The sequence below is a fragment of the Mus caroli genome, chromosome 9 (assembly GCF_900094665.2).
Source record: "Mus caroli chromosome 9, CAROLI_EIJ_v1.1, whole genome shotgun sequence".
Classification (NCBI taxonomy): Eukaryota; Metazoa; Chordata; class Mammalia; order Rodentia; family Muridae; genus Mus; species Mus caroli.
In genome coordinates this window covers 102,980,293-103,007,576 of record NC_034578.1, presented here as the reverse complement: position 1 = coordinate 103,007,576, position 27,284 = coordinate 102,980,293, and the positions used below count along the sequence as shown (strand labels likewise).

Here is a 27,284-nt window from a genome sequence, read left to right as displayed (position 1 = left end):
CCGAGATTGGGGTTTCCGGTTGTATGGGCAGAAGCCATCTCTAGCACCTAGATGCTCCGCACAGCAGGCTCCATACGTCACCAATTGCTACACCTGAGCAGGTCTCCAAACCCCGGAGTAGAGGCTGTCAGGTTAGAGTGGTACCCTATGCAGGTCCCACATTATGAGTAGACCAGGCAAAAGCAGAGCAAGTGAGACCCCCACTCACTCTTCTGTACTCTGGGGAGTGCCAAATTGGCACTAGATCTTCATATCTGACAATAAGCTTGCCAAAGATACACTGAATCTAGCCACCTCTATGGTGATCTTTGTTGCATCTAAATGCACATGTACGCTTAGACAGTGTGCGTGGGCTGGCACAGGCAAGCATGTATGCACACACAGGAACACGGGTGTGCATCTAAATGCTTAGGCAAGGGCACTGTGTGAATTCACACAAAGCCCTGCAAAATGAGCACACACACACCCGTGCCTAGACGGAGAACAGGCAGAGCATGCTGGACTGAAGTACATGCCCAGCATGTGGGCATCCTAGACTTGATCCCCAGTATACACACACAGAGCACCACTGCACATCCACAGGCTGCACTCATCGTCATGTAAACAGGTATGTAAGAGCACATGCACTTTACTAGCAGGTACACATACATGCAGCTATACAGGATTGGGTGTGTGCACTTAACTTGGCTCTAGTAAGGAACAGAAAGACACACATGGGCCGTGTATAGCAGACTCACCCATCCACCAGCAGAGGACATATAGAGACCATGTACAGGGTCACATTTAACCCTGAGTGGGAGGCAAATAGTCACCTATTCCCTCAGGGCTCCCGGGAGGCACAGTACCCTCTGATCCAGAGACACCCCACTCTTCTAAGCCACTGCTAATTATGTGAGCCTCTTTTAATCGGTAAAATGGGGCTGAGATTCGGGCACCACCTTCCTCCAAGTTCATGTAAGCTTACAAGATAAGGAGAGGTGACCACAGCTGGGCAAACATTAGGCCCTCAGTGCCTACACCTCCTTCAGCACTCTCCTGCCAGCTCTCAGTCCCCCCACTCCTGGGACTAAAGGGTTTGTTCCCTCAATTCTGCCAAATAAATGTATATAGGACAGGGGTGGGGGAGGACTCTCTAGGATCTCGTCTGAAGACCTGGAGTGGGGCAGAGGGGTGCCAAGTCAGCAGTTGAAGGATTGGGGCCTTGCCAGCCAGATTAAAAGGCTAGGAGACTGAGCTTCACCTGTCCTTGTCTCTGATTGGCCCTTGGGCATCCCTAGCTCCCAAATCCTACTGAGCTACCCCACCAGGACCTGTGCAGGTCTGTGGAGAGCCAGTTGATTGTTGGCTTTGGGGCCAGAAGGTCGTCTGAGGAGGCCGGGGAGGCTGCCTACCCTGTCCCTTTGCCTGCTGCTGGGACCATGGGGGCTGGGGCCAGCGCTGAGGAGAAGCACTCCAGAGAGCTGGAGAAGAAGCTGAAAGAGGATGCTGAGAAGGATGCCCGGACTGTGAAACTGCTGCTTCTGGGTAGGGGTGTGGGCCAGCGATGGGGAGGGGACAGCTGCAGGCCAGTCAGGCTAGGCAAACAGCCTCTCCTTGAAGCAGGGATTCCTTAGTGGGAGGAAGAATGACCGTGTGGTGGGTGCCATTCCCAGGCAAGGCTAGGTGATGATGTCATAGTCCCCAAGGCAAGGTATCACAAGACAATTTCTTGGGACACTTTTTTTTTTTAAAAAAAAAAGATTTATTTTATGTAGGTGAGTACACTGTTGCTCTCTTAGACACACCAGAAGAGGGCATCGGATCCCATTAAAGATGGTTGTGAGCCACCATGTGGTTGCTGGGAATTGAACTCAGGACCTCTGGTAAAGCAGTCAGTGCTCTTAACCACTGAGCCATCTCTCCAGCCTCCGGGGACACTCTTCTCTGCAGAAGGGTATACCAAACACACCATTGTATAAATGTGTGTGTTCAGGCACCTTTTGCCCTCAGGCTATAGCCTTGGGTTTTCCAGGCCTGCTCAGCAAGGTATTCTTGGCTTTTCTTTCTCTCTTGGGAATAAGGTCTGAGAATAACTCTAGGATCACCCAGGTTCACAAAGGCACTGTGTGCCAGAACTTGGTCGTCAGTAGACCTGTGAGACAGCTTTTAAAAGTGGACAGATGCCAGGCAGTGGTGGTGCACGCCTTCAATCCCAGCACTGGGAGGCAAAAGCAAGTGACTCTCTGAGTCTGAGGCTAGCCTGGTCTACAGACTGAGTTCCAGAGTAACCAGGCCTACACAAAAGGAAAGAAGGAAGTGGAAAGATATTGAGGCCTACATGGGATAAATAAAGCCAATCTCATGATCCCGTGGGTATTGAGGGGACATGCGGGTACTGCCATTGCTTAACCCCCAAGGGAAAGTTGCTGCTTTAGAAGGGCAGCCAGAGGTACTAAGCCAGAGCCCCAGGAGAAAGGCCAAAGCTAAGCCGGAAATCCCATTAATTGTATCCAGCACACTTAAGGAGTGCAGGCTCAGAAAGGATGTCAACTCTGTCCTCTCCCCCATCTAAGGATGCTAATTCCCTCTGAGTCTCTCAGAGACATCTCCCTAGTTTCAGGTGAAAAGCAGAGGCTGGTCCATTCAGATAGTCCTACGCATGTGGTACTGAAAATCTCCACAAGGTGGCACTAGAGGGTCTTATTTTGGTCTCGCAGCATACTAAAGACTTTCTTTATACAACAAGAGTTTTGAGAAGCCTCCTCCTTTCCACTGGACACAGTTGAGGTCCCTTAACTGATGTAGGTCCCTTTTGTCACTTACAGCCATTGTTCTTCAGGGTTTTTTTTTTTCTTCGAGACAGGGTTTCTCTGTTATAGCCCTGGCTGTCCTGGAACTCACTCTGTAAACCTCGAACTCAGAAATTCGCCTGCCTCTGCCTTCCAAGTGCTGGGATTAAAGGCGTGTGCCACCATGCCTGGCTTTCTTCAGGGGCCTTAAAGACTTTACTTTGAATAGAGATGAGGGCAATGATGATTCTTTGAATATCTAGAGGTCTAGTTGGCACCCCTGGGCTCTGATCCAAAAGAAGTGCGGCTCTGAAGCACAGCTTTCCTTTCAGGTGCCGGCGAATCCGGGAAGAGCACTATTGTCAAACAGATGAAGTGAGTGTTTTCAGCCCATCCTAAGGCCCCTAGTGGTGGGTGGGTGCATGCACTTTCGAACCTGTCCTTCCCTACTAGCCCAGGTGGCTCTGACTTTGCTGGTCTTGGCTTCAGGATTATCCACCAGGACGGGTATTCCCTGGAGGAATGCCTCGAGTTCATTGCCATCATCTATGGCAACACTCTGCAGTCCATCCTGGCCATCGTTCGGGCTATGACCACGCTCAACATTCAGTATGGAGATTCAGCCCGTCAGGTGAGGCAGGAGGCAGGCTGATGGTGGTTAGTCTTCGAGGGCTCATGGCACCTAGCTAGGCTCAGGTTCACAACCACTACCCTGCCCTACCACTAGGATGATGCCCGGAAGCTCATGCACATGGCGGATACTATTGAGGAAGGCACAATGCCCAAGGAGATGTCAGACATCATTCAGCGCTTGTGGAAGGACTCGGGTATCCAAGCTTGCTTTGACCGAGCCTCAGAATACCAGCTCAATGACTCCGCCGGCTAGTGAGTACACATGTGGATGCAGGCGGGCAGGGGAGGTGGGTAGGCAGGGCCCCGCGGGTGTGATCGCCCACGCCACTCACCCACTCTTACCCGGTGGTCTTCTTCAGCTATCTCTCAGACCTAGAGCGTCTGGTGACTCCAGGATATGTGCCCACTGAGCAGGACGTGTTGCGTTCTCGTGTCAAAACCACTGGTATTATCGAGACTCAATTCTCCTTCAAGGACCTCAACTTCAGGTAAGACCCCTGCGCTAGGAGCTCACCTGGACTCACTGGTCTTGAGTGAAGGTCCTTGCCAGGAGAAAGGCTGGTCATTTCAGATGCCAAGCGAGATGAGGGCTCTCCAGCCAGCTTAGGAGGACAAGGGGAGGGGGTGCCAGTGGGCAAATCCAGGTGACCAGACACACCGATCTAAATCGGGACCGGGCTCTACCCGACAGAATGTTCGATGTGGGCGGGCAGCGTTCCGAGCGCAAAAAGTGGATCCACTGCTTTGAGGGTGTGACGTGCATCATTTTCATCGCTGCGCTGAGCGCTTACGACATGGTGCTGGTGGAGGACGACGAAGTGGTGAGTGCCAAGTGGGGCCTGAGTGTTTGAGAAGGGAGGTGGAGCCGTGGGGAGGGGGGCGGACGAGGGCGGGGTGGGAGCCAGTGAGACTCACGAAACAGAAGCTGTCTGGGAGCCGTTGGTGTCGGGAGGGCAGAGACCCAGGGGTAGCTGTCTGCGTAGCCTGATGCCCAACAGCCGCACCCCTCCCCAGAACCGAATGCACGAGAGCCTGCACCTGTTCAACAGCATCTGCAATCATCGCTACTTCGCCACAACGTCTATCGTGCTCTTCCTCAACAAGAAGGACGTTTTCTCCGAGAAGATAAAAAAGGCACACCTCAGCATCTGCTTCCCCGACTACGATGGTGAGATCCCTAGGCCCGGCCGCCAGGCGGTGCCCCAGCCCCAGGATTCCCGCCGCACGCTCCTTCCCGCGGGAAAAGGTCTTCCCGCGCAGAGCGAATGCTGCTCTTCTGCCGCAGGACCTAACACTTACGAGGATGCCGGCAACTACATCAAAGTGCAGTTCCTGGAGCTTAACATGCGACGTGATGTGAAGGAGATCTATTCCCACATGACGTGCGCTACCGACACACAGAACGTCAAGTTTGTCTTTGACGCTGTCACCGACATTATCATCAAGGAGAACCTCAAAGACTGCGGGCTCTTCTGAGGTGGAGTCCTAGCTAGCCAGACCTTCCGCCATTCTTCACCTTAATCTCAGGGCGCTAATCCTGTCCCTAGTTCCTCATTAGATTCACTGCTTCAGACTGACTGCTGCATTCCCTGTTGCCCACCCCTAAGCCCCGCCCCACTGCTCTCAGGTTCCACCCATTACCAGAAGCCCCTCCCCCTATTCATTAGCTCAACATCTTTTCATCCCTTCCCAACCTCCAGATGCACTGATTCCAGGGCTGCCCCCACCCCCGCCCCAATCCCATTTATTTTGCTGTTCAAGGAGCCTGAGATTCCATTTCTTCTTCTCTTCACAGGTACCTGAATTCAGGTGTGTCTCTTGCCCTGAGACTCTGTAGCCCTGCAGCCCTGTAGTCCCCTCAAATACCGTCCTTTCCACAAGCTGCTGCTCTTGTAGCCACACACCCAAAGGCATGAGGCTTGCAGTGCAGACCCTCCCCCAAGTACCCAAATCGACCCTGCTTTTCACCGCCTGGCTGCACTGGCCTCTTGGACCTACAGCAGCCAGCCTGAGCTAGGACACCTCAGGACTTGGGACAGCTGGAACTCACAGTGACTCAGCAGTGCCCTAGTGACCCGTCTGTCTCCAGCCTCTTCTGCCACCCCCCAGCAGCAGCAGCAACAGCTCACCAGCAGATCCTGGTTCCACAAACAGCCCTCCCTCCCCAGTTTCCACGAAGGGCTTGAGGTATCCCTCCCTCAAGCAGTAGGCCTGTCCAGCCTGCTACCTGCATATGACAAGTCCAACACGTGTCCACCCAGTGGTTAGAGACTGTCCCTCCCAGTAGCCTGAGGACTCCAAAGTCCAAGCTCTGGTTTTTGAAGCCTCGCATAGAGAAGTGAGTGACTTTGACGTGGGTGCCAGGGAAAGAAAGACACAAGCCAAACCCATTCCCGAACACCAGGCTCAGGGTTTCTCCAGTCCCTTCTCCCTCTGGGTCTTGCCCCTCTGTCCTTGGACACTTCCACACCACACCTCATCCACCCACACACAATACTCAGGGCTGGCTGGTCAAGGTATGCTGTATTGAAGGAGGGTATTATTGACATAGCTATGACCAATAATGAAGCCATGCTGAGGGGTGGCTCAGAGCAGAGTCCAACCCCTATTGATCAACCATGGGCAAAGAATATCCCATGTGAGGTTACAGGCAATTCCATGTGACCATGTTGTCCCTCTTGATTCAGGGCCCATTCCTTAGGAGGGAGAACTGAAAACCAGGCCTAAACCATTAGAGACAATGTCCCCCAACCCCCAGCCACTTCTACAACCTTTGCTTAAGCCTGTGGACCAGAGCCAGTGCTGCTGGAAGAGGCAAGGTGCTTCTGTACAGTAAGCCTAGGGCACAACCTCTCCCTCCCTTAGCGAGCTGCAGACTCAGCAATAAACCTTTGCACCAGGTCTGCTGTCCTTCCTTGGGTCGGCGGGGGAACCTCAACCATCATGTGTCCTGTACATTTATTAAGTTCCTAATACTAGACATCAGTCATGTAGGAAGATGACCTTCTTCCAAGGGAAAGGATCCAGCCTGTCATGGGCTGTGGGATCTCAGAGGGGATTAGTGGATCCAACTCATGGCGTCAGACAGAGGCTGAAGGATATGGAAAACATTACTGGGACAGGTTATGATCAAGAAGGAGTTTTTGCTTACTTGTTTTATGAGACAGGGTCTTCCTGGGTAGCGTAGGCTGGCTTTGAACTCACCATCTTCCTGCTTCTGAGTGCTGGGATTATAGGCATGCCTCTTTGATGGCACCTAGTGCCAGGGCATGTGAGACAGATGTTCATCTGACAGATCATAGAACGCATAAGAGCTGGCTGAGCACTTGGAACTGTGGGCACAGGAGCTCAGCGAAGCAGAGAAACAAAAGATGGTGGAAGACAGCGGACAGGGCCAAACGAAGGACATGAGGACTTACAGAAGCTCTCAAAGCTCGGACCTGATTGCAGCTAGGATTAGGGTGAGGCAAAGGAGACTCATCACCTCCAGAACAGCAGTGGCAGCCAAGCTCATGATCTTAATTCCAGCACTCAGAGAGCAGAGGCAGGTGGACCTGTGTGAGCTTGAGACTCTCTGTCTATGTAGCAAGTTCCAGGCCAGTCAGGGCTACATAGTGACACACACACACACACTCACACACACTGAGAGATGCTCAGCAGTTAATAACACATAATGCTTTTACAGAGGACTTGAGCTCAGTTCTCATAGCAGGCTGTTCACAACCACCTGTTGCTCTAGGTCCAGAGGATCTGATGCCTTCTTTTAGCTTTAGAAGGTACCTGGACTCACATCCACATATCCCCACACACATAGACCCAAATAAAGATAAATCATTAACAAAATAAGTGGTTGTTTTCATCTGGGTACTGGAGAGAGAAGGCTCAGCACTCAGGAGCACTGGCTGCTCTTCCAGGGGCCCTGGGTTTAGTTCTCAGCACCACATGGTAACTAGAACCACCTGTAACTCCCATTCCAAGGAACCCAATATCTTCTGCTGGCTTCTGTGGGCACCCTGCATACACATGGTACCCACGTGGTACATAGACACCCCTGCAGGCAAACACCCACAGGCATAAAGTAAAATCATTTTTTAACATTTTTAGTTGGGTGTCGTGGCACACATCTTTGCTCCCCACACTCCAAAGGTGAGGCGGGTGAATCTCTGTGAGTTTGAGGCCAGCCTGGTCTATACAGTGAGTTCCAAGACATCCAGAGCGACATAGATAATGTCTTTAAAAAGGCAAAAATTGGGCTGGTGAGATGGCTCAGTGGGTAAGAGCACCCGACTGCTCTTCTGAAGGTCTGGAGTTCAAATCCCAGCAACCACATGGTGGCTCACAACCATCCGTAATGAGATCTGACTCCCTCTTCTGGAGTGTCTGAAGACAGCTACAGTGTACTTACATATAATAAATAAATAAATAAATAAATAAATAAATAAATAAGGCAAAAATTGTGGTGGCACACCCCTTTAATCCCAGAAGCAGGCAGATCTACATAGCAAGTTCTAGGACAACCTACACAAAGAACTATGCAAAGAAACACTGTGTCAAAAAAAAAAACAAAAGCAAATGCTACAACTGAAACAAAGAAGTCAGGAAGTGGCATGGTGGCATAAGCCTTTGGTCTGCCGAGGCAGGCTGTCTTCCTTGAGTTTGAGGCCACCTGATCTACACAGCAAGTTTCAGGCTAACCAGGGCTACATAGAAAAACTCTGTCAGTATTTTTTTTTCTTTTTTTCTTTCCTTCTTTCCTTTTCTTTTTTTCTTCTCCTCTGTCTTCCACATTTGCATTTCGGCATGCACCATAACACGAAGAAAAATCTCTGTGCCTAGATATGCTTTCTCTTTCTTTACATACTTAAAGAATAAACATAAAGATATTTTAGCAGGGTATAGTATATGCACTATAAAATACTGGACATTGAGTATTTGGGAGGGTCAGGGCTCAGGAACTCCTCAGATTGATAGCATGAAGTATGTGAGACTCTGTCTTCAAAAAATGATCAAAATGTCACGGATACCACAGGAAGACCTACAGAGTCAACTAACTTGGGCCCATGCTCATAAAAACTGAGTCATCCAACCGAAGAGCATGCATAGGCTGGACCTAGGCCCCCTGAACATGTATAACAGATGTGCAGCTTGGTCTTCATGTGCCTCCCATAACAACTGGAGCAGGGGCTGTCTCAGAGTCTGCTGCCTGCCTTTGGATCCCTTTGCCCTGGCTGGACTGACTGGTCAGGCCTCAGTGAGGGAGGAGGGGCTCCCTGTGCCAAGGTGGGTTGGAACCCATGGGGGGGGTATGGAGGAGGAGAGGGTGGGAGTAGAGGAAGGAGGGAGGGGGCTGTAACAGGACTTAAAGTGAATTAATTAATTAATTAATTAATGAGAAAAACATCAAAAGAAGAACAAAGCAATGAAGGTTTGGAAAGTAGCCTTCCTTGGCTTTCTAGTAAGTTCAAATGAAAACTCTTTTGAAGGAAACAGGGGAAGCCAGGAACGATGGTGCAGAAACCTTTCATTCCAGCACTCCGGAGACAGAGGCAGAGGCAGACAGATTTATCTGAGTCTAAGGCCATCCTGGTCTATATACAGAATTCTATGCAGTGAGGCCCTGTTTCACAAAGAGAGTGAAAGGGAAAGAGAGAAGGGTGTGGGAAGAGGAAAGGAAAAGGAATGACTATAATTTGTTTGTTTGTTTGTTTGTTTGTTTGTTTGTTAGTAGACTAGGCTGGCCTCAACCTCCTGAGTGCTGGGATTAAAAGTGTGGCACCACTGCCCAGCAAATGTACAAATGTAGTAAAAGTTTTAAGAAAATTAGAAAAATTATATATCCCACCTTTAATCCCAGGATTCAAGACAGGCTGGTGGGTCTCTGTGAATCTGAGGCCAACCTACTCTACAGAATGAGTCCCAGGACAGCCAAGGCTGCACAGAGAAACCCTGTCTCAAAAAAAAAAAAAAAAAAAAAAAAAAGCGGGGAGAGGCAGACTAATGGAATCTCCTTCATTAGCTGCCCTGTTTGGGGAAAGCTCTTGAGTAAGGGGAAGAGAAGAACATCAGCTCTGTGTGTGAGCTGGACTCCACCCTCCAGACAGGGTTCTGAGTACAGGGTCTAGGCCTGAAGAATAACATTCCCGAGTCTTGTGTGAGGGAGACACTGCCTGGCCCTAAGCTGCACTTTGTGTGAGGGAAGTCTCCAAGGCAGAAGTCCTTAGCCCCACTTACCACAGCAGTGCAAACACACTGTGAGAGATGAGCCCAGTTAGTGCCTGATGGCTGATTTAGGGCAGAGGGTCCGACAGAACACCATGGTCATATCTGTCATATGGAGTGGGGGTGGGGGGCATTTACTATGTGCCCTCCAGCCATCCTGTCTGTCCTACAACCTCAAAGTGTCCCCGAGGGCCCTCATGATCTTTTGCTCTGGCTCTGACAGGTCTCGCCTGGCCAGGCCACTGACCAGAGATTAGACAAGTGGATGGTTACGGCCACTGACGTCAAGCCTGGCTGGGTGACCACTGGGAGTCTGAGCCCTCCCATGGGCAGCAGCATGGTCCATGTGACCTGGGTTCATTAAACTGCTTCAGTGGCCAGAGAAGCTAGGGGCCAGATCTCAGGGGAGAGAGGGCAGACATGCCAGACCTGCAGAAGCAGGGAAGGCAGGGAAGCTACCAGCTCTAGGGGCCCCAGTTGGGCAAGACTAGCTAAGAGGAATTGCCTATGAGTTACCTCCATTCTTTTGCATTCTGTAGTGTGACATTCAACTCTGCTTGTGTCCAAAGAGCAGCTTCCTGGGCACTGAACAATGAAAGAGTGTAGACTTGGGTCTTCTGCTCTGGAGTGTGAAACAAGATTTCCCTCTTCTGTGAACCCTTTAAGTCTCCAACTTGTTTCCTTAACAAGTATCTCTTCTTGTTACATAGTATACATAGTGCAGAATCTATTAGTGTATACCTGGGCTTTCTCTGGAGAGTTCTTTCTCATCCAGCCTGGACATGTCACTCCCATCCCCTGAACTGAGTCTGCTCCTCCACTGGGATTTCATTCATTGGTGCACTGATTCTGATAGACATCTACATGTCCCACGAAAAGCACATGAAAATGCTGAGGCTGGGACTGAGTGTGTTGGGAACATTGATTGGACAACCATAGCAAGACCTAGAATAGCCGGCCGCTTCTTTGGCGAGTTGGGCACCTTGGAATGCTAAAGGACAAACCAGGGGTTGCCAAGGACTTAGGACTGTGAGGCTCTCGGGCTGGTGAAGCAAGGGAAGAGAGGCACAGAAGCATGACATTTGGCCTGTTCTAAAAAAATGGTAGGTTCGTGTGTGGTCAGCCAGGCTGCATCAGGTGTGTGTGTGTGTGTGTGTGTGTGTGTGTGTGTGTGTGTGTGTCTAAAGGAGGATTCGCAGATGCCCATGGAATTCGTGGATCCAAGAAGGACTAGGTTAGAGGTGATGGGGCATCAATGCCATAGAGGGTCTGGAGGAACTGTGTAGAATGGGGTATGAGAAAAGCCTGCCCTATTGGAGGCTGGATAGGTAAAGGCTAAGGAAGAGGGAAGGGAATAGCACCAATGTGACCTTGGAAGGAGAATTGACTCTAAGCTCTATCCCACATGTCCGGCAATCTTTTAGGCCTGTGTCTGAAATGTGGAAATCAGGGAATAGAGGCAAGGGCTGGCCTAATGCCACAGATAATAAAGCTTTCTTTCTCCTAAAAAAGGTACCTCACCATGGCGTTTACAAGGACCTCTAGAAGAAGGTGCCTGGCCTCTCTTGGCGTCCTATCCAGGCTGTGCAGCTGATGAAGGCTGGGCTGGGAGATTCTGCAGGTGGCGTAGCAAGGAAGGCCTCAGAGCTCTGTTTACCCTGGCAGGGCTCCAGGCTTAGCAACAACAAACAGTCACCCTTCCCCCAGCTTCAATGTGATTGGCCTTACCCAGGGACCCCTCATCACTAAGTTTCCAGGCCTCCCTCAGAAGCCCAGCACAGCCAGTCTCGGCCTGTTCCGTTTGGACTGAGGACTCCAATGTCCATATGCTGAGTGACCTTGAGCCTAGTTAGGACCCTCAGGAACTGCCCGTGGGTGCCACTACCCCTTGACAAATAGCTCCTGTGAGTATCCAAGGTGATTCTGTCTCAGCCATTTTGTTCTCCCTGCTCCCCTCTGGGCTGGGATTGCAGTCATGTGCCACTCTACCTGTTTCTCATGCTGTTTTAGAGGTTGGGAGTCTAATGGCCCTTCACAATGTGGTAAGTAAGCTCTGGTCTGGCAATTACGTCAGCCTTGGTTAAGGATGCAAATCTTTCCTTCCTGTCATCTAGCTACCGGAAAGGTAGGCTTCGATGGCCTGTGTTCCTGGAGTTGTCATCACCCCAGGGCCTGTTTCCTTAGGCCCTCAGCTCCCTGGCCCTCTTAGGCAGCATCTGGTCTCAGTTCATGGCTTTCTCTTTACCCCACCCCCCCACCCCCTTCTCTCAGGCCAAAGGGCAAGACAACCATTTCTTTCTGATACAGAGGGAAACTGAGGCACGCTTGGGCTTGGCTGTGCTAGTGTTATGAGTCACCAGGAAGGGAATCCAGGGCTTCGGAATTTGAGGAGTCCCGACTCCCAGCCTCAGGCAGGGAAGGATGAGACCTGGCCTCTGAAGGCATGTTTCACAGCGTCAGGAAGTAGATATGACATCAGGAGGTAGATATGACAAGAGAAGTCCAGCTTGGAGAGGAACAGCAGAGGCCATGGAATTAATCGGATCAGAGCCAGTGGCTGAGAGAGAGGCACAGCTGTTGTCCCGGCCCCTTTAGCCTGAAAGGTCAACGCCTCCCCTAGCTCCCTACCCTCTGCCACCTGCCTCTGAGCACCAGAGCCGTAGGTGGGAATCAGGTAGAGGTGGCATTGACTGCCAGCCAAGAATGAGCCATCCCTAAAGTCTCTTTCTCACAAGTGCTGCCCCCGTTTCTGATGGGCAGGCTGTCAGCAGTCACTCACTCTTAGAGTAGAGAGCATAGCAGTGCAAGGCTTGAAAAGACACAGTGAGATCTCCCCTTGTTTTCGCTGTCCCAGACATTATTTGCTTCAGACTCTGGGGTACTATCTCAAGGGAAGAAAAAAACTGATTGAGATAGCCTCTCCATCCACCCCTGCTAAGCAAAGGCAGTCGACCCAGGCAAGGTAGAAAAGGCGTAAGTCTGAAAGCCGTCCGTTCCAAGTCCCTCACTGAAGTTAAGCCTTGCGGTATTCCTATTTCTTCTGGTTGAAGATCTCTTCGGGGATTTAGAGAAATGTAGGCAGAATGTTTCAGGGGTTCAGGGCAGTCACTGTCCTCACAAAGATCTCTGCTTTGACCTGAACCATCGCCCCGATCCTTCAAGGCTCTAGCGACCCCTCCCCAATCAGGATCTCCCACCTATAGGTTCCGAGGGCACCAAGGGCACCGACTGCCCCTTTGAGACAAGTCGGCCAGGCCCCCGCTCCTCCCCGGACCAGCCCCTCCTCCCTCGGGCAGCCTGGGATTGGCGGGCCGGGGGCGGGCCGGGGGCGGGGCCGGACACCCTTCATCCCCTGCTGCTGCAGTTGCTGCTGCAGCCCTGCGCTCAGCCTGGAGCAGAGCGGATCTCACCCTCTGGAACGGAGTGTGCTGAACGTGCCCACCACGAGGCCAGGTACGGCTGGGGGATATAGAGCCACCAGCACAGGGGCGCTGGGCAGAAGGAGCCCACAATACCTCCCCCAGTGCATAGTGGGCTCTGGGCAGCTCTCCTTGTACCCAGAGACCCGGGCAGGCGTCTCAGCTTTCCGAGAGTCAGAATCTTGCGAGCTCCAGAGCACAGGTTTGTGAGCTTGCCGGTAGGCACCAGCTACAAGCTTGCGCCAGGGTGCGGGGAGGGCCACCTCGTCGATTCCGCTTCTTGGTAGAGCCAAGCAGGACAGAAGGGGACAGCAGCCCGGGGTTAGATCCACAGAACACCTAGTTTGAAGCTCAGGAAACAGTGGACTGACTTCCTGAGTCAGGACCCGCGGGCACCAGCTAAAGAATGGCCGGGAGTAGACCCTGGAGCGCTGCCCCGACGGGCGCCTGAGAGGCAGATCCGCCGGCTGGCACGCTGGCGATCCGGGTATATTTATCCCGCTCTCTGGGCAGTTTGAGGGCAGATCGGGCCGGGACGCCTGAGGGGCCGCGGGGTACATGCTGGCCCCAGAACCAGTGCCATTTGCAGTGGGGCCAGCGGGCACTAACTGCTCTGGGTTTATGTGGCTCTTAGGCTTGAGGGCGGGGTGCAATGGGCGCTCCTGTCCACCTGTGGACCTGGCTGGCCGAGGTGTGAGAACTAGCCAGGGCCCAGGACAGTTTTCATGAACCTGCCCCTGCTGGACTGGCCCCTACCATTGGCTACAGTGAATGCGTGCCGTTTGTTTACACTAGAGAAGGGGGCCAAGGATGGAGCACGTGAGAACTGCTCCCCAAGCGCAGCTCCCCCTCGCCACGTGACCTGAGACCTGAATCCAGGTTTTCCTTCTCCTGTGTGCGGAGGGAGGGGGCTCTTGCACCCTGAGGAGTAACCACGGAGGACGTCTCCATGGCACTTTAGCCCACCAGTCCTGTTCTTCCCCCTTTGCTTTCTCCGCGTCCCGCCATTATATTGTCCCCTAAAAGAGACCTCTGGCACACAATCTGGAGTAGGGGCTTATTTTCCAGAAAAGAAGTCAGTCCCTTGGATCATTCGTTGTGTGATAGGGTGTTAGAAAGCTAGATAAATCCAAGGATAGTTCTATTTGGAAATAGGGAACATCTGCACAGCTGTGGAAACCTCCCCTAAGAAGCCCCATGATGGGAGGGATCAGGAGTGCATGAGGCCATGCCCAGCACTTTGGAGAGGCTGGGATGGCAGAACCAGGAATGCAAGCTCTGATTTCTTGGGTTTGAGCATGAGACTGTGTCTCTAGGAAAGATGAGAACGGTGTGCCTCAGAGCTTCCTTCAGCCTGGGTCTGGGGATCCCATCTCTTCACTGCCTCTCAAATCATCCTTCTGAGTGTGATCTTATCCCAGGCTTGCTGTATCCCACAGTCCAAGGCTCCAGAAAACCAGGCCCAAAGACTTGCTTATCCCTGTACTTGTGTCAGGGGCCATGGCCTCCCTACCCCCACAAATGGAGAAACAGGCCCAACGAAGGCAGGTAGATCATGAACTCCAGGCTGAACCAGGAAAAGATCGGAAGCTGAATGAAGCACACCCTGGGAGTCTGCGCTGGGTGTGAGTGGAAGCAGAAAGACTGAGGGCAAAGCATGTTTGCAAGGCAGTGCCTGCAAGAGACTAAATGCCGTTTAGGCATTTGTGTGCCCAGCAAGCTGAAATGTGATGTTTGTGCTGTCATCGTCGTAGGAAGGGGCCCCGTGGGAAGAGTTCTATTGTAGACATCACCAGGGACTGGGTCCCACAGAGTAGGTAAGTTAGACTGAGAACTTTGAATGCATTCCATTCATTCAGTATGATTATTGAGTACCTACTGTGTGTCTTGCACACAGTGTGACTGGTGAAAGCATACTGAAGAGGTGGGCCTTTGACTTTGGATGGGAACACAGACACAGGAGGCTAGGGTGGGAGCTCTAGAGGACCAGGCAGCACTTCTGGGGGCCAACGGGAAGGACCAGCTGCTGGGGCAGGAGGGGCTTTCCTGCCAGTGGCCCAGGGTTGCTTGGCTTTGAATTTCCGCTCTGCGGGCCACGTCCTGTACACAGCCCCTCAGCCAGCACGTCTGCACCTGTGTGTGACCACTGACAATAGGAGTCGCTCCAGCTGACCATCGCCTCTGCTTGCCTTTTCCTCTGTTCAGGTAAATAAGTCTCAGGCACCAGCCTTGAGGTCTCTGAACTTCCTAGCAGAGCCTGGCCTTGGCTCCACTGGATGTGCCATGGCATCGGGCTGGTGGGATAGGACTTGAATTTATGGAGACCTGATGCAGTGGTGGCCTTATGGAGTCCTCCCTGGGTTCTGCCTAGGGTCTCCATGGTACATACGGAGCCTGACACACACCTGCCTCATACCCTATGCATGGCCATTTTGGCTCCTTCTCCCTCCTTGCTCCTTCTAGGACTCTCTGTCTTTGTTGGGGCGGAGGTTATTTGATTGTTTGTTTTGGTTTTGTGGGATTTTTTTTTTTTTTTTTGGTTATTTCACGGCAGGGTTTCTCTGTATCCTGTCTGTCCTGGAACTTGTTTGGCAGACCAGGCTGGCCTTGAGCTCACAGAAATCCATCTGCTTTTGTCTCCCAAGTGCCGGGATTAAAGGTGTGTGCCACCACTGGCCCAGCTCTGTTTTTGTGTTTCTTCTTTCTTTTTTTTTTTTCTTTTCTTTTTAAGATTTATTTATTTATTGTATGTAAGTACACTGTAGGTGTCTTCAGAAGAGGGCATCAGATCTCATTACAGATGGTTGTGAGCCACCATGTGGTTGCTGGGATTTGAACTCAGGACCTTCGGAATAGCAGTCAGTGTTCCTAACTGCTGAGCCATCTCTCCAGTCCCTTTTTTTTTGGGGGGGGGGTTTCGAGACAGGGTTTCTCTTTATAGCTCTGGCTGTCCTGGAGCTCACTTTGTAGACCAGGCTGGCCTCGAACTCAGAAATCCGCCTGCCTCTGCCTCCCGAGTGCTGGGATTAAAGGCATGCGCCACCACGCCCGGCTTCCAGTCCCGTTTTTGTGGGTGTTTTTAAGACAGAGTTTTACTATGTAGCTTTGGCTGCTCTGGAACTTGCTATATAGATCCGGCTGGCCTCTAACTCATAGCTATGCCCCTGTCTCTGCCTCCTAAGTGCTGGGGTTTAAGGTTTGCACCACCATCCCTATAGGGCTCTGTCTCTTGCTGGCTATTTCTTGGCACCATCTTTCTGCAGCCTCTGGAGGGTCCTCTTTGTTTCTTACCTCTCTCATTGTCTCTTTCTCCTTGCCTGAATAGCAAACCATCCACTTATATATGATTTATGGTTCTTTCTGTTTTCTTCTGTCTGTCACCCTGTATATCCACCCATGTTTCTCTAGCTCTCTGGGCCCCTGGCTGGCTGGCTGGTTGTCTGTCTAGATCAGTATGCATGGGCGCATATGTGAAATGTGTGTTTTCTTTTGCATTCTCTCCCTTCAGATCTTTCCTCTCGCCCTCTCAATCCTCCTGACCTTGGATGTCTCCCCTCCTCCAAGCTGACCTTGCTTTAGCCCCCCATCAGGGTCTACAATGAGTCCCAAACTGCCTCAGGCTTGTGTTCCAGTTTTCCTTGAGGCCAGAAGTCCGGCTGTCCAAATATTTGGCCACCTCCAGGGGATTCCGGGTCGGCCCAGAGGAAGATGGGCTGGCTGGCGCAGGGTCTCCCCTGCCTCTTGGGGGCCACAGTCACGTGATGTTCTGTCCTTTGCCTCAGCAGGACTTCTGGCTACACATCTCTCTGAACAAGCTGGCAATGGAGTCGGGGGAGGGGGCTGCTGCTGGCTCCGGACAGCTTGCATTGAGAGGTTCAGGCTACACTCTCCCTTAGGGACTGAGCAGGGGGTTCAGGTCGCAGTGGGAGATGAGGCCAAGGTGACTTGTAAGCATCTGCCTTGTCTAGGAAGTGTACCCTGTCACAGGAAAGTCTACCTTCCGGCTCCAGCTGGGTTTCTTAGATCCTCCTAGATGCTTCCGGATAGCCAGAACACAGACACAGGCTACACAGATCCCAGGGCCAGGGAGCCGAGGCTGAGGCATGGAGTCGCTGAGGCATCATTGTTCCAGGTCTGCACCTTTCCCTGGCTTCGCCTGCTCTTACACACTCACCTCTTCATGCCAGCTGTGCCGATCACACACTGGCCACATCTCGTCCTCCTGTTCCGTTGTCTTTTAGTGATGAGACAGTGGTTAGGTACAGCCTGGGGTCTTCTGTCACCAAAGTGACCTGGGGGGGGGACGAGATGTGACTGGGTGCTCTACCAACCTCCTACTTGCCCTGAACCTCAATCTCTTACAGCGGCGGCTCCCAGCAGTCCCTGTGGCTGTGTGTTAGGGACCTACCGTTCAAACATGTTAACCATATACTGATCCCTCGGCAATGCACGCTTACTCCCAAGATGGAGTCCCCTCTTTAAACCCGGAGAAGCAGGAATCTAGAGATACCCTGACATAATGGCTAAACCAGGGATAGGAGCTTTCCCTACTTTGGAGCCTCCCAGTAAGGAGCTCTGTGACTCTTCATTCCAAACAGCCTGCTTCATATCAGGTCTTCCTTGGGCTAAGTTCAAGGCTGCCCAGGCCCAGGAAGGCAGAGCTGCAGAAGTGAATTTTATATGACGTACACACCCCGTTAGAACATATGGTTACAGGACTGGGAGAAGTACAGTCCACCCTGTCGCTGGCCCACACTCGCAAGCCCACTTAGGTCCCTGAGAACTGAGGGGAAGAACAGAGCCTAGGGACTCCGATAGGAGAGGAAGCTGTGGTGCCCATGGTGGCTGATGCAAGCAGCCAGCCCATCCTGGCCTGGATTCCTGGGCCTAGAAGTCTTTAATTAGCCAAAGTCAACACCTGCCGAGGTGTGCCTGATAAATTCTCACTCTGTGATGCTTGCGTGGGCAGGCGTTACTTGATGCACCGTCCTCCTGATGCCCCTCCCTCCCATCTCCTGGCAGAGCAAACAAGCCTCAGAGTGGTATGCTGGGCCAGGCCATCAGCTCACTGCTCACACTACCCACAACTGACGCCATCCTCACGAACGTCCAAGGGCTCGGGGACCTCTCTATCCTAAGGCTTGGCCGTTCTTTGGACCCCCCAGGCCTGCTCTTGGAGGTGAAGCCTCATGAGAGCTCCCTCATTCTGTCATAAGCTTTGATCTAGCCTCCCAGAACCCCTAGACTTCAGGGGGCGATGAGGTCCTGGTTGAGGGTGGTCTGAGTAGTGAGGCTGGTCTGAGCTGGGGGCTCGTCTGGGCTCTCACCACCATTGGAGACAGCAGGCCCAAGGTAGGAGCTGTAAGAGATGGGCTGGCAGCCCTAGGAAGTATCTGAGATCTCCCTCATAGGATAAAAGCCAATCTCCATTCTGGGGCTGTGGTCCTGAGACCCGCCCACACTGAGGTTACCAACCTTGACTTAGCCTTTACGGCTCTGGAAGGTTTGTCTACACTCAGACTCTTCCTTCTCCCCTCACCCCTGTTGATACCACACCTCAGAGCCTACGCCCGCCCGTGCTGCACTCTCTGCCTCTCTTCCTTACTTCACACGTTGGAGCTTCTGTTGGAAGTTTAGACCTGACTACACTGCCTCTTCCAGGAAGCCTTTCTTTCTTTCGTTTGTTTGTTTGTTTGTTTGTTTGTTTGTTTGTTTGTTTTTCCAGACAGGGTTTCTCTGTGTAGCCTGGCTGTCCTGGAACTCACTCTGTAGACCAGGCTGGCCTCAAACTCAGAAATCCACCTGCCTCTGCCTCCCAAGTGCTGGGATTAAAGGCGTGCGCCGCCGCTGCCACCACCACCATCACTACCACCACCTTCACCACCACCGCCTGGCTAGGAAACCTTTCTTGATACCTCTCTCCCCTAACCACCTTTTTTTTTTTTTTTTTTTTTTTTTTTTTGCAGGGGAGTTTTAGGGCTGGAACCTGGGGTCTTTTGCATGCCAGGGAAAGACTCTACCAGTTAGCTATATACCTAACTTTCCTCTCCTTTTTAAAGTCCCAAGAGATTGTCTCACATCCAGTCCCAGCAGGAGATATAAAGGATTGATGGTTGGGGGCAGGGGTAATGGAACATGGAAGGACATTACTTCAACCAGATTGGAGGTCATTTGAGGACAAATATTCTGCATCTTTCCTGGGATCTCAGGGCAGCCTGAGACCCAGCAATGACTGGTTATGAATAATAGCCATCAGGCCTCAAAGGCTTTTAGCCCACATCCTGAAAGGGGACAGGGAACCTAGAGCCAGAACCTCAGGCACCTCCCATAGCCATTCCACAGACTTAGTCTCCCTGGAGGCAGTGCTAGGCTGCTCCGTATCCTGATGCCAGAATAGAATGAAGCCCTACACACACCGGCCCAGGCAAGCCCTTGGGGGCCTCTGTCTGTCATTATAGCAGAAACAGTTGCTTGGCCTAGACCGCTGACTCAGCACACTCCCAGGGCTTGTTCCAGCTTGCTCAGGGTGGGGACCGAGCAAGGGCAACCTGCTGAGTGCCAGGGGGCTTTGGAGACCTGGCAGTGGCACCTTACATCTAGGTGAGATCCTGGCAAGGCTCAGCAGAAGGGCAACATGAGGACAACCTAGGAATGACAGTTGATCTACAGGAGAGAGGACAGCTTAGGGATGATCGATGATCTATGGGAAGAGAGTCCTAGAGTCCACATGGTCAGGGTCCTAGGTAGGTAGGCTACGATAATAAAGGGCTCAAAACTGGCAACTAGAGAAACAGCGGTAGGTAATGGTATCAGGTGTGGAATTCCCAGGGATAAGGTATTTGAGATCTGAGCTTTGGGCTGGGGTGGGTGAGGGTGCTCCGGTGGGTATAGGGAGACAGATATCTATATGGTGTGGGGCCTAAGGCCTGAGCCTGGCTCCCTGTAGAATCAAGGATCAATCCCAGGTGTTTGTTCGAGCTCCTTGGAGTGTCCCGCTTCAAAGAAGGTCTGAGACCATTGTGGGCTAGAGTAGGGCGAATGGATTCAGAGCTGCATTTGGGATACCCCGCTTGCCTCAGGCCCAGGCTCTGGCTATCCTGCCTGGCAGAGACAGCCTTTTCTGATCTCCACTCTGGCTCAGAGCCCCTCCTGGCCACTTTAGCCTTTAGGATGTCCTGACGGAGCCTGGGTTCAGTTTGCCCAGACATCTTCTGGGCACGTTAGGTATCCCCTGGCCCCAGGGATGGGAGAGGAGCCAGTGAGTTGTCTGGGCAGTGGTCACTGTGGAAGCTGGATCATCTGCAGTCCAGCCTGGCCAAGCCCAGAGAGAGAGGGGCACCCAGCAGTGATATGGGCTTCTCCTCAGCCGGCCAAGCCCTAAGCTCCTGGCCCAGGGAAATGAGAGCTCTGTTTAGAGGGTGTCTTGGATGGCAGGCTCTAAGGATCAGGGCTCCCTGGCAAGAGAGGAGATGCTAGAAGGAAGGCAGGGCTGTGAGGAGCATGAAGAGCAAGTGGCCCGCAGAACTGTGCGCCCTGGGACATCCATTTCCTGGAAGGGCCCCTGAGGGCCTTTCACGACAGCCAGGCTGGATGGACCCAGGTGTCCAGCCCCGGCACTGCTTCAGGCCTCCTGGCTCTGGAAGGGGCACCCTCTGCGCCTGCTGTCCACAGCGCCAGCTCTCAGCCCACAGAGGGCCCTTTGTTCTGACTGCCAACAGAGCCCGCCGGGCAGCTGGGAACGGGGCCCACACCCCTCACCCTCTCCCAAGGCCTCCAGCCGTCGGGCAGTGCCATTCTAGGTTGGCCAGGAGGCCCCTGGCACACAGGACCAGTTCAGGAAATGGTGTCCCAGGACTTCTGTGAGGAAGGAGATTTAATTCAAGGTGCACACGCGGAGTGGGGTCAGAACCTAGGGCTTAGCATTCAGGACTTCTGGTGCTATTCAGCTATGGACTCGGGTCACCCAAATGACCCTCACTTCACAGGTAGAGAAATTGAGGTCCCAGCAGCTTGGACTGTTCTCTGCAGGAGAGTTATTGTCCTGTCCCATCCTGATCCCAAGGAAGTGCCAAGTTCCAGTGAGCTTTCATGGGCCTGTCTGTCCCAAGTGACCCTCTCAGAGATGTATTATGGTCATTGACTCCATGTGGGAGACTAGACCATGACCCCAAGGATAACCAGAAAGACTGACTGATCCACAGATACCTGACTGTCGGTGTGAGAGCGGTGTTCTGGGGTGGTCTCTGAGCCATGGAGATACCCCGACAGACAGAGATGGTGGAGCTGGTGCCCAATGGCAAACACTTGGAGGGGCTTCTACCAGTGGGCGTGCCTACAACAGACACCCAGAGGTAAGCAGAAAAGGGAGCCAGTGGTGGCTGAGGGCAGCCTTGGGCAGAGGTCCAAGAGTCCCACGCGCTGGCCTCCTCTTACAGGGCTGAAGACACCCAACACTGTGGAGAGGGCAAGGGCTTCCTTCAGAAAAGTCCCAGCAAGGAGCCACACTTCACTGATGTGAGCTGGACAGCCTGAGGGAGTTGGGGGACTGTGGGGAAGTTGGACACGGTGATGAGGTTCTCTAGGGACACAATGGTAGGCCGGGAGGTTAACAAGGAAGATGACCACAGTGCACCCATCCCCCCCTTGTGCTGATTCCCCTCTTGTCTCCATCCTACTCTGGTGCCTGCAGTTTGAGGGGAAGACGTCATTTGGGATGTCAGTGTTCAATCTCAGCAACGCCATCATGGGCAGTGGAATTCTGGGGCTCGCCTACGCCATGGCCAATACGGGCATCATCCTTTTCCTGTGAGTGCCTCTGCAAACAGCCCTAAATAGCCGCCAACCATGACCTCCAAGGACCTTCCAGCTCACTATCCAGTGGGTGGGCACTTCTTTCTCAGCACCCAGTTCACCGCTGCAAAAACATCCACAGCCAGGCAAAAATACCTCAGTGTTCTTCAAACCCACAAGGCCAGCCTTACAGACCTGTGTCTGTTCTACTACGTTTACACTCGATGGCTGAATCCTTGTGGCCAGGCCTTGTGTGGCCACATGAGTCCTTGATTTGGTGGCTCTGCCCTGGAGCCTGCATGGAAAACATGTTTGTCCCAAAGACTCAAGAAGAGGAGGTGCTTAGAGGACAGGCTCAGGACACTCTTGACCCAGAGAGCCCCGACCCAGGTCAGATTGCACCCTGGGTCAAAAAGAGTAGCATTCATAATATCTCTGGAGTCTCCTGATTTGCACCCACTCCCTCTGGGTAGGGGGAGATCAGACATTGATATCACAGAGTCCTTCCTCCCAGCCTCCTTGAGCTCATCACTCCCTGCCAGCCAACCCCCAGTGGCCTCTTTCCCACCCTGTCCTCCAGGTTCCTGCTTACAGCGGTGGCCCTGTTGTCTAGCTATTCCATCCACCTGCTCCTCAAGTCTTCGGGGATTGTGGGTGAGCCGCTCGTGGGCTTGCAAAAGGGGGGGGGGCGAGGTGAAGAGGGCCAACCCCCACCCCCAGCTATCCTGACTTCCTGTGTTCACAGGCATCCGTGCCTACGAGCAGTTGGGCTACCGTGCCTTTGGGACCCCGGGGAAGCTAGCAGCAGCCCTGGCCATTACACTTCAGAACATCGGAGGTGAGCAAGTGGCTGGGGTGGCAGTATGCAGAATGGGCAGGTCTGATGGCTGGCTGGTTCAGCTCACCTCAGCAGTTATCCCCCTGCCTCCTCCCCAGCCATGTCCAGCTACCTATACATCATCAAGTCTGAATTGCCTCTTGTCATACAGACCTTCCTGAATCTGGAGAAGCCGGCCTCGTGAGCCTGGGAATGGGGTGGGGTGGGGTGGAAGTAATGGGTACCAGCTATTGTGATAGACAAGGCAGAAGTATGGCTGGTGGCAAGCACAGGGCTGCGAAGAAAGCCACATGCAGCTCCCACTTGTGTGCAGAGCATCCAGGGAAAACCCCGAGAGCCCGAAAGCTAGGGCCCATGTGACCCAGGACCCTGCATAGGAGCAGAAGGGCCTCAGGCTTAACTCTAAGCACCTGCTATTCCTGATCATGGGGTTCACCCCCACCCTAGCTGCCACTACCAAGAGATTAAGCCCAGGGCATATGTGGGGGTGCCTACTACTTAGCTAGCAGCGGCTGAGCACCAACCTCGCTGTGTATTTAGGGGAAGAGATCAGAAGCTTACTTACCCCTGCTGTGGACAACCCAGTGCCCACAAGCAAAGGGGCTGGTGATTGAGAACAGTGCTGAGAGGAAAGGACTGGGGGTGTGCACCTAGGCTCCCGGGGGACTTCTCCCTAGGAAAGGCCCTTGAATTTCCCCAAGAAGAATGAGTGGCCCTGCCCCATTTACCCTTATCTATGCCCCATGTTCATTTCCAGGAGGAAGGGGGGCTGGAATAATACAAGATGCAGGTGCCAAGAGAGACCACAGGGAGCACACATTATTTGCAAGTCCCTGAGACCCCTCCCCTCCAAGAAAAGCACAGATCCTCCCTGAGCCAGGTCCTCTCAGGAGGCTGGACTCAGACCTCTGAGACAACACTACCAGCAACTTCAGTCACAGGGGACCCGCACGAGCTGTATCCCAGGCCAGGTCACCCCACTTAGGAGTGTGACAACCAACGAGCCCATTTTAGATAAAGCACAGGGAGACTTGGAGTGATGGTTAAATATTCATCAGGGAACACAATGTGGTGTCACTAGTGTGCCACTGGGGAAGCCGGTGGCCCCACACCAGGCTGCGGGGCGTCCTCCTGACCACTGCTTATTCCTGTAGGGTGTGGTACATGGATGGCAACTACCTTGTGATCCTGGTTTCTGTCACCATCATTCTGCCCCTAGCACTGATGCGACAGCTCGGTGAGTCACCAGGGTCAGGCTGTAGGGGGGACGTTAAGGGACACAGGAGAGGCCCGAGTCTCACAGTCTCCTCCTTTGCAGGCTACCTGGGTTACTCCAGTGGCTTCTCTCTCAGCTGCATGGTGTTCTTCTTGATCGCAGTGAGCCACCCTCCTCCATGTTGGTCAGGAAAGAGCAGTGGCCCGAGGGAGTCCTGTGTCAGAGGGAGGGGGCAGGGTCTCCAGGGAAGCTGGAGTGAGGAGACAGCTCTTCTAATCTTGACTGTGGCTTCCAAGTCCCGTTGCCGGCAGCTCTGCCTGACTCTGACACTCACGCTTCTCCACTCCAGGTCATCTATAAGAAGTTCCAAGTTCCTTGCCCATTGGCACACAACCTGGCCAATGCCACCAGCAACTTCAGCCACGTGGTGGTAGCAGAGGAGAAGGCGCAGCTGCAGGGCGAGCCTGACGCTGCTGCTGAGGCCTTCTGTACCCCAAGCTACTTCACTCTCAACTCACAGGTTCCAACAGGCCAAGCTGGGCCAGGGGAGTGGGGAGGGGCTTGGTGGGGAGGGACTGCCTTGACAAAGTCTTTTGTGTCTCCAGACAGCATACACCATCCCCATCATGGCTTTCGCCTTCGTCTGCCACCCTGAGGTGCTGCCCATATATACAGAGCTCAAGGAGTAGGTGTCTGCGGCTGGGAGAGGGACGGCGGCTGCCTTGAGTTGGTCTGGAGAGAATAGATGTGGTCTCGGATGTCTGTCTGGAGGGAGATAAGCTGAGACTCAGGTCACCAGACCAAAGGTCTTCACGGTTGATAAGAGTGGGAGTTAGAGCCAAGAAGGAGACAGGGAGACCCCTCGGATATAAACAGGTATCACGGCATGGCTCAGCCTGCCGCGCCACCAAGTCCCGTCTCTTACTGTCCGCAGCCCCTCCAAGAGGAAGATGCAGCACATCTCCAACCTGTCCATTGCTGTCATGTATGTCATGTACTTCCTGGCCGCCCTCTTCGGCTACCTCACCTTCTACGGTATGGCTGGATCGGCGCGGGTGGGATCGGGAGCCAGGCTGGGAGGCAAGGGCTGGTCAGTGGCCACAGTGACTTTAGGCACTCACTAGATGTGCAATGCCTGACTGTGTCCTGCAGCTGTGGAGGTGAGTCTGAGTACCACTCCCCACAGTGTCAGGGTCCACCGCCCCCTGGCCTGCTGACCACCCTCCCTGCCTGCCACAGACGGGGTGGAGTCGGAGCTGCTGCACACCTACAGCAAGGTGGACCCGTTTGACGTGCTGATCTTGTGTGTGCGAGTGGCCGTGCTGATAGCGGTCACACTTACAGTTCCGATCGTTCTGTTCCCGGTGAGCCAGTGGGCAGGTGGCTGGGCAAGGCTAAAGGGAAGGGAGGGTTTAGTGGAGGCCACCAGACTGATGGTTCTTCCCCCTGCCCAGGTACGACGTGCTATCCAGCAGATGCTGTTTCAGAACCAGGAGTTCAGCTGGTTGCGGCACGTGCTCATTGCCACTGGCCTGCTTACGTGCATCAATCTGCTGGTTATCTTCGCCCCCAACATCTTGGGCATATTTGGGATCATTGGTGAGAGCCTGACCCGACTGGGCGAGCAGGGTAGAGCCATAGAGAGTTTCACTTCTACAGATCCTGGTAGACCCCTGGGTTCACACCCTACATTTATGAGGGCTATCCCCCGTGTACATGGTTTGGCCTCCTACCTGAATGCTTATCTTTACTACTGCAATCCATCTTGAAGGCTCAAAAACCCTGAGTTGGTCCTCTTTAATAGATGATAGTGTGGACGCCCAGGCCAAAGTCTCCACAAAGGATTTCACTGAGTTGGGCATGGTAGTATGTGCCTGTAATCTTAGCTTGAGAGGATGATACAGGAGAATCACTTGAACGCAAGCAGAGACAGCATAGCAACCATGGACAACCATGAAAGATCCCATAATGTCTTAGCCCATTTTACATATAGGGAGGCCCAAGGCCAGCGTGATTAAAGGAACACAAGAGCTACAGTTGATAAGTAGAGGGACCCAATTTAGCTACAAGACTATCGGACTCCAAGCTTGAGGCTCTGTCCACTGTCCCATCCCAGCTGAGGTTTTGAGCTGGAAAATTAGACAATTCTAAAAAGTCACCCCAAAAGTCATAGGACTGATTCCTTAACCCTACTCCTCAGTCTGCCTTACTGATCTGGGGGGCTGAGAATTGTGAGATTATCTTGAAAAGACTCGCTTCCGTGTGTTCAAACTCTGAGTCAAACTGAAATCCACAGACCGAAGTGCATGGTTCAAGGGATGGGAAAGTCTGTTGGGAAACTGTTAGTCAGCTCTTTGTCATTGTGACAGAATACCAGAGGCAATTAACTTATAAAGAAAAAATGTAGGGCTGATGACACGACTCAGTGAGTCTGCCACCAAGCCTCACAACTGGAGTTTGATCCCTGGAGCTCACATGGTGGAAGAAGAGAACTGACTCCTAAACAGCTGTCCTCGCCGGGCAGTGGTGGCACACGCCCTTAATCCCAGCACTTGGGAGGCAGAGGCAGGCAGATTTCTAAGTTTGAGGCCAGCCTGGTCTACAGAGTGAGTTCCAGGACAGCCAGGGCTACACAGAGAAACCCTGTCTCGAAAAACCAAACCAAACCAACCAACCAACCAACCAAACAAACAAACAAAAAAAAACAGCAGTTGTCCTCTAATGGTCACATGTGCACAATGACACACGTGCAGCCACACACACACACATATACAAAGCAATAAATATAAAAATTACCAAGTGTGAGAGAGAGAAAAGGTTCAGGGACTGAGGACTGAGGACATAGCTCAGTTAGTAGACTGTTTGTAGTAGACTGTTTGCCTGGCTATGCATGCCTGATGATCTGGGTTAGACTCCAGCACATGTAAACAAGCTATTGCAGTGATATTCCCAGCATTGAGGAGGTGGAGGCAGGAAGAACAGGGGTCCAAGGTCATTCTTGACTATACAGTTTGAGGCTGTCCTGGGATACAGGAGACAGCCTGTATCCCTTGGGACAGGACCTTGTCCCCAAACAAACAAAGAGGTTTATCTTGCCTCATACTTTCACAGGTGTCAGCCATAATTGATTGGTGCCAGTTGATTTGAGGCTATAGTGAGATAGCCCATCCTGACAGAAGTGCATGGCAGAACAAAACTGCTTACTCCATGGCCAAGAGCTAATAGGGAAAGAGGAGACAATGTCTTACAGTCAGTACCATTAAGGGGCTCATACCCATGCTTAAGGACCTCCCACAAGGCTCCACCTCCTAAAAGTCCACCCCCTTTCTTTCTTTCTTTTTTTCTTTCTTTCTTTCTTTTTTTTTTTTTTTTTTTTTTTTATTAAAACTTATGTTATTTTA

General features: G+C 52.6%; 2 protein-coding genes across 4 annotated transcripts in view; both read left to right on the top strand.

Annotated features, from left to right (window-relative positions):
- Nucleotides 1–1,406: 1,406 nt before the first annotated feature.
- Nucleotides 1,407–6,302, top strand: Gnat1 (G protein subunit alpha transducin 1). Its single transcript, XM_029481994.1, has 9 exons — nt 1,407–1,524; nt 3,101–3,143; nt 3,258–3,399; nt 3,496–3,653; nt 3,761–3,889; nt 4,093–4,222; nt 4,416–4,569; nt 4,687–4,878; nt 5,197–6,302. The coding sequence occupies exons 1-8, from the start codon at nt 1,419–1,421 to the stop codon at nt 4,875–4,877; spliced, it is 1,053 nt and encodes a 350-aa protein (XP_029337854.1). The 5' UTR covers nt 1,407–1,418; the 3' UTR covers nt 4,878; nt 5,197–6,302.
- A 5,084-nt stretch (nt 6,303–11,386) lies between these two features.
- Nucleotides 11,387–27,284, top strand: part of Slc38a3 (solute carrier family 38 member 3) — a 17,709-nt gene continuing 1,811 nt past the window's right edge. The window contains exons 1-14 of one of the 3 annotated variants that reach the window (XM_021172042.2): nt 11,387–11,524; nt 21,241–21,390; nt 21,475–21,553; nt 21,729–21,844; nt 22,410–22,483; nt 22,575–22,667; nt 22,766–22,847; nt 23,822–23,904; nt 23,986–24,044; nt 24,233–24,403; nt 24,489–24,568; nt 24,818–24,918; nt 25,123–25,247; nt 25,338–25,482. In XM_021172042.2, coding sequence (XP_021027701.1) covers nt 21,290–21,390; nt 21,475–21,553; nt 21,729–21,844; nt 22,410–22,483; nt 22,575–22,667; nt 22,766–22,847; nt 23,822–23,904; nt 23,986–24,044; nt 24,233–24,403; nt 24,489–24,568; nt 24,818–24,918; nt 25,123–25,247; nt 25,338–25,482 — 1,309 coding nt within the window. In that variant the 5' untranslated portion in view covers nt 11,387–11,524; nt 21,241–21,289. Of the gene's footprint in view, nt 11,525–12,972; nt 13,242–21,240; nt 21,391–21,474; nt 21,554–21,728; nt 21,845–22,409; nt 22,484–22,574; nt 22,668–22,765; nt 22,848–23,821; nt 23,905–23,985; nt 24,045–24,232; nt 24,404–24,488; nt 24,569–24,817; nt 24,919–25,122; nt 25,248–25,337; nt 25,483–27,284 lie in introns of those variants that run through there. The other 2 variants (XM_021172040.2, XM_029481479.1) reach the window with 2 other exon arrangements.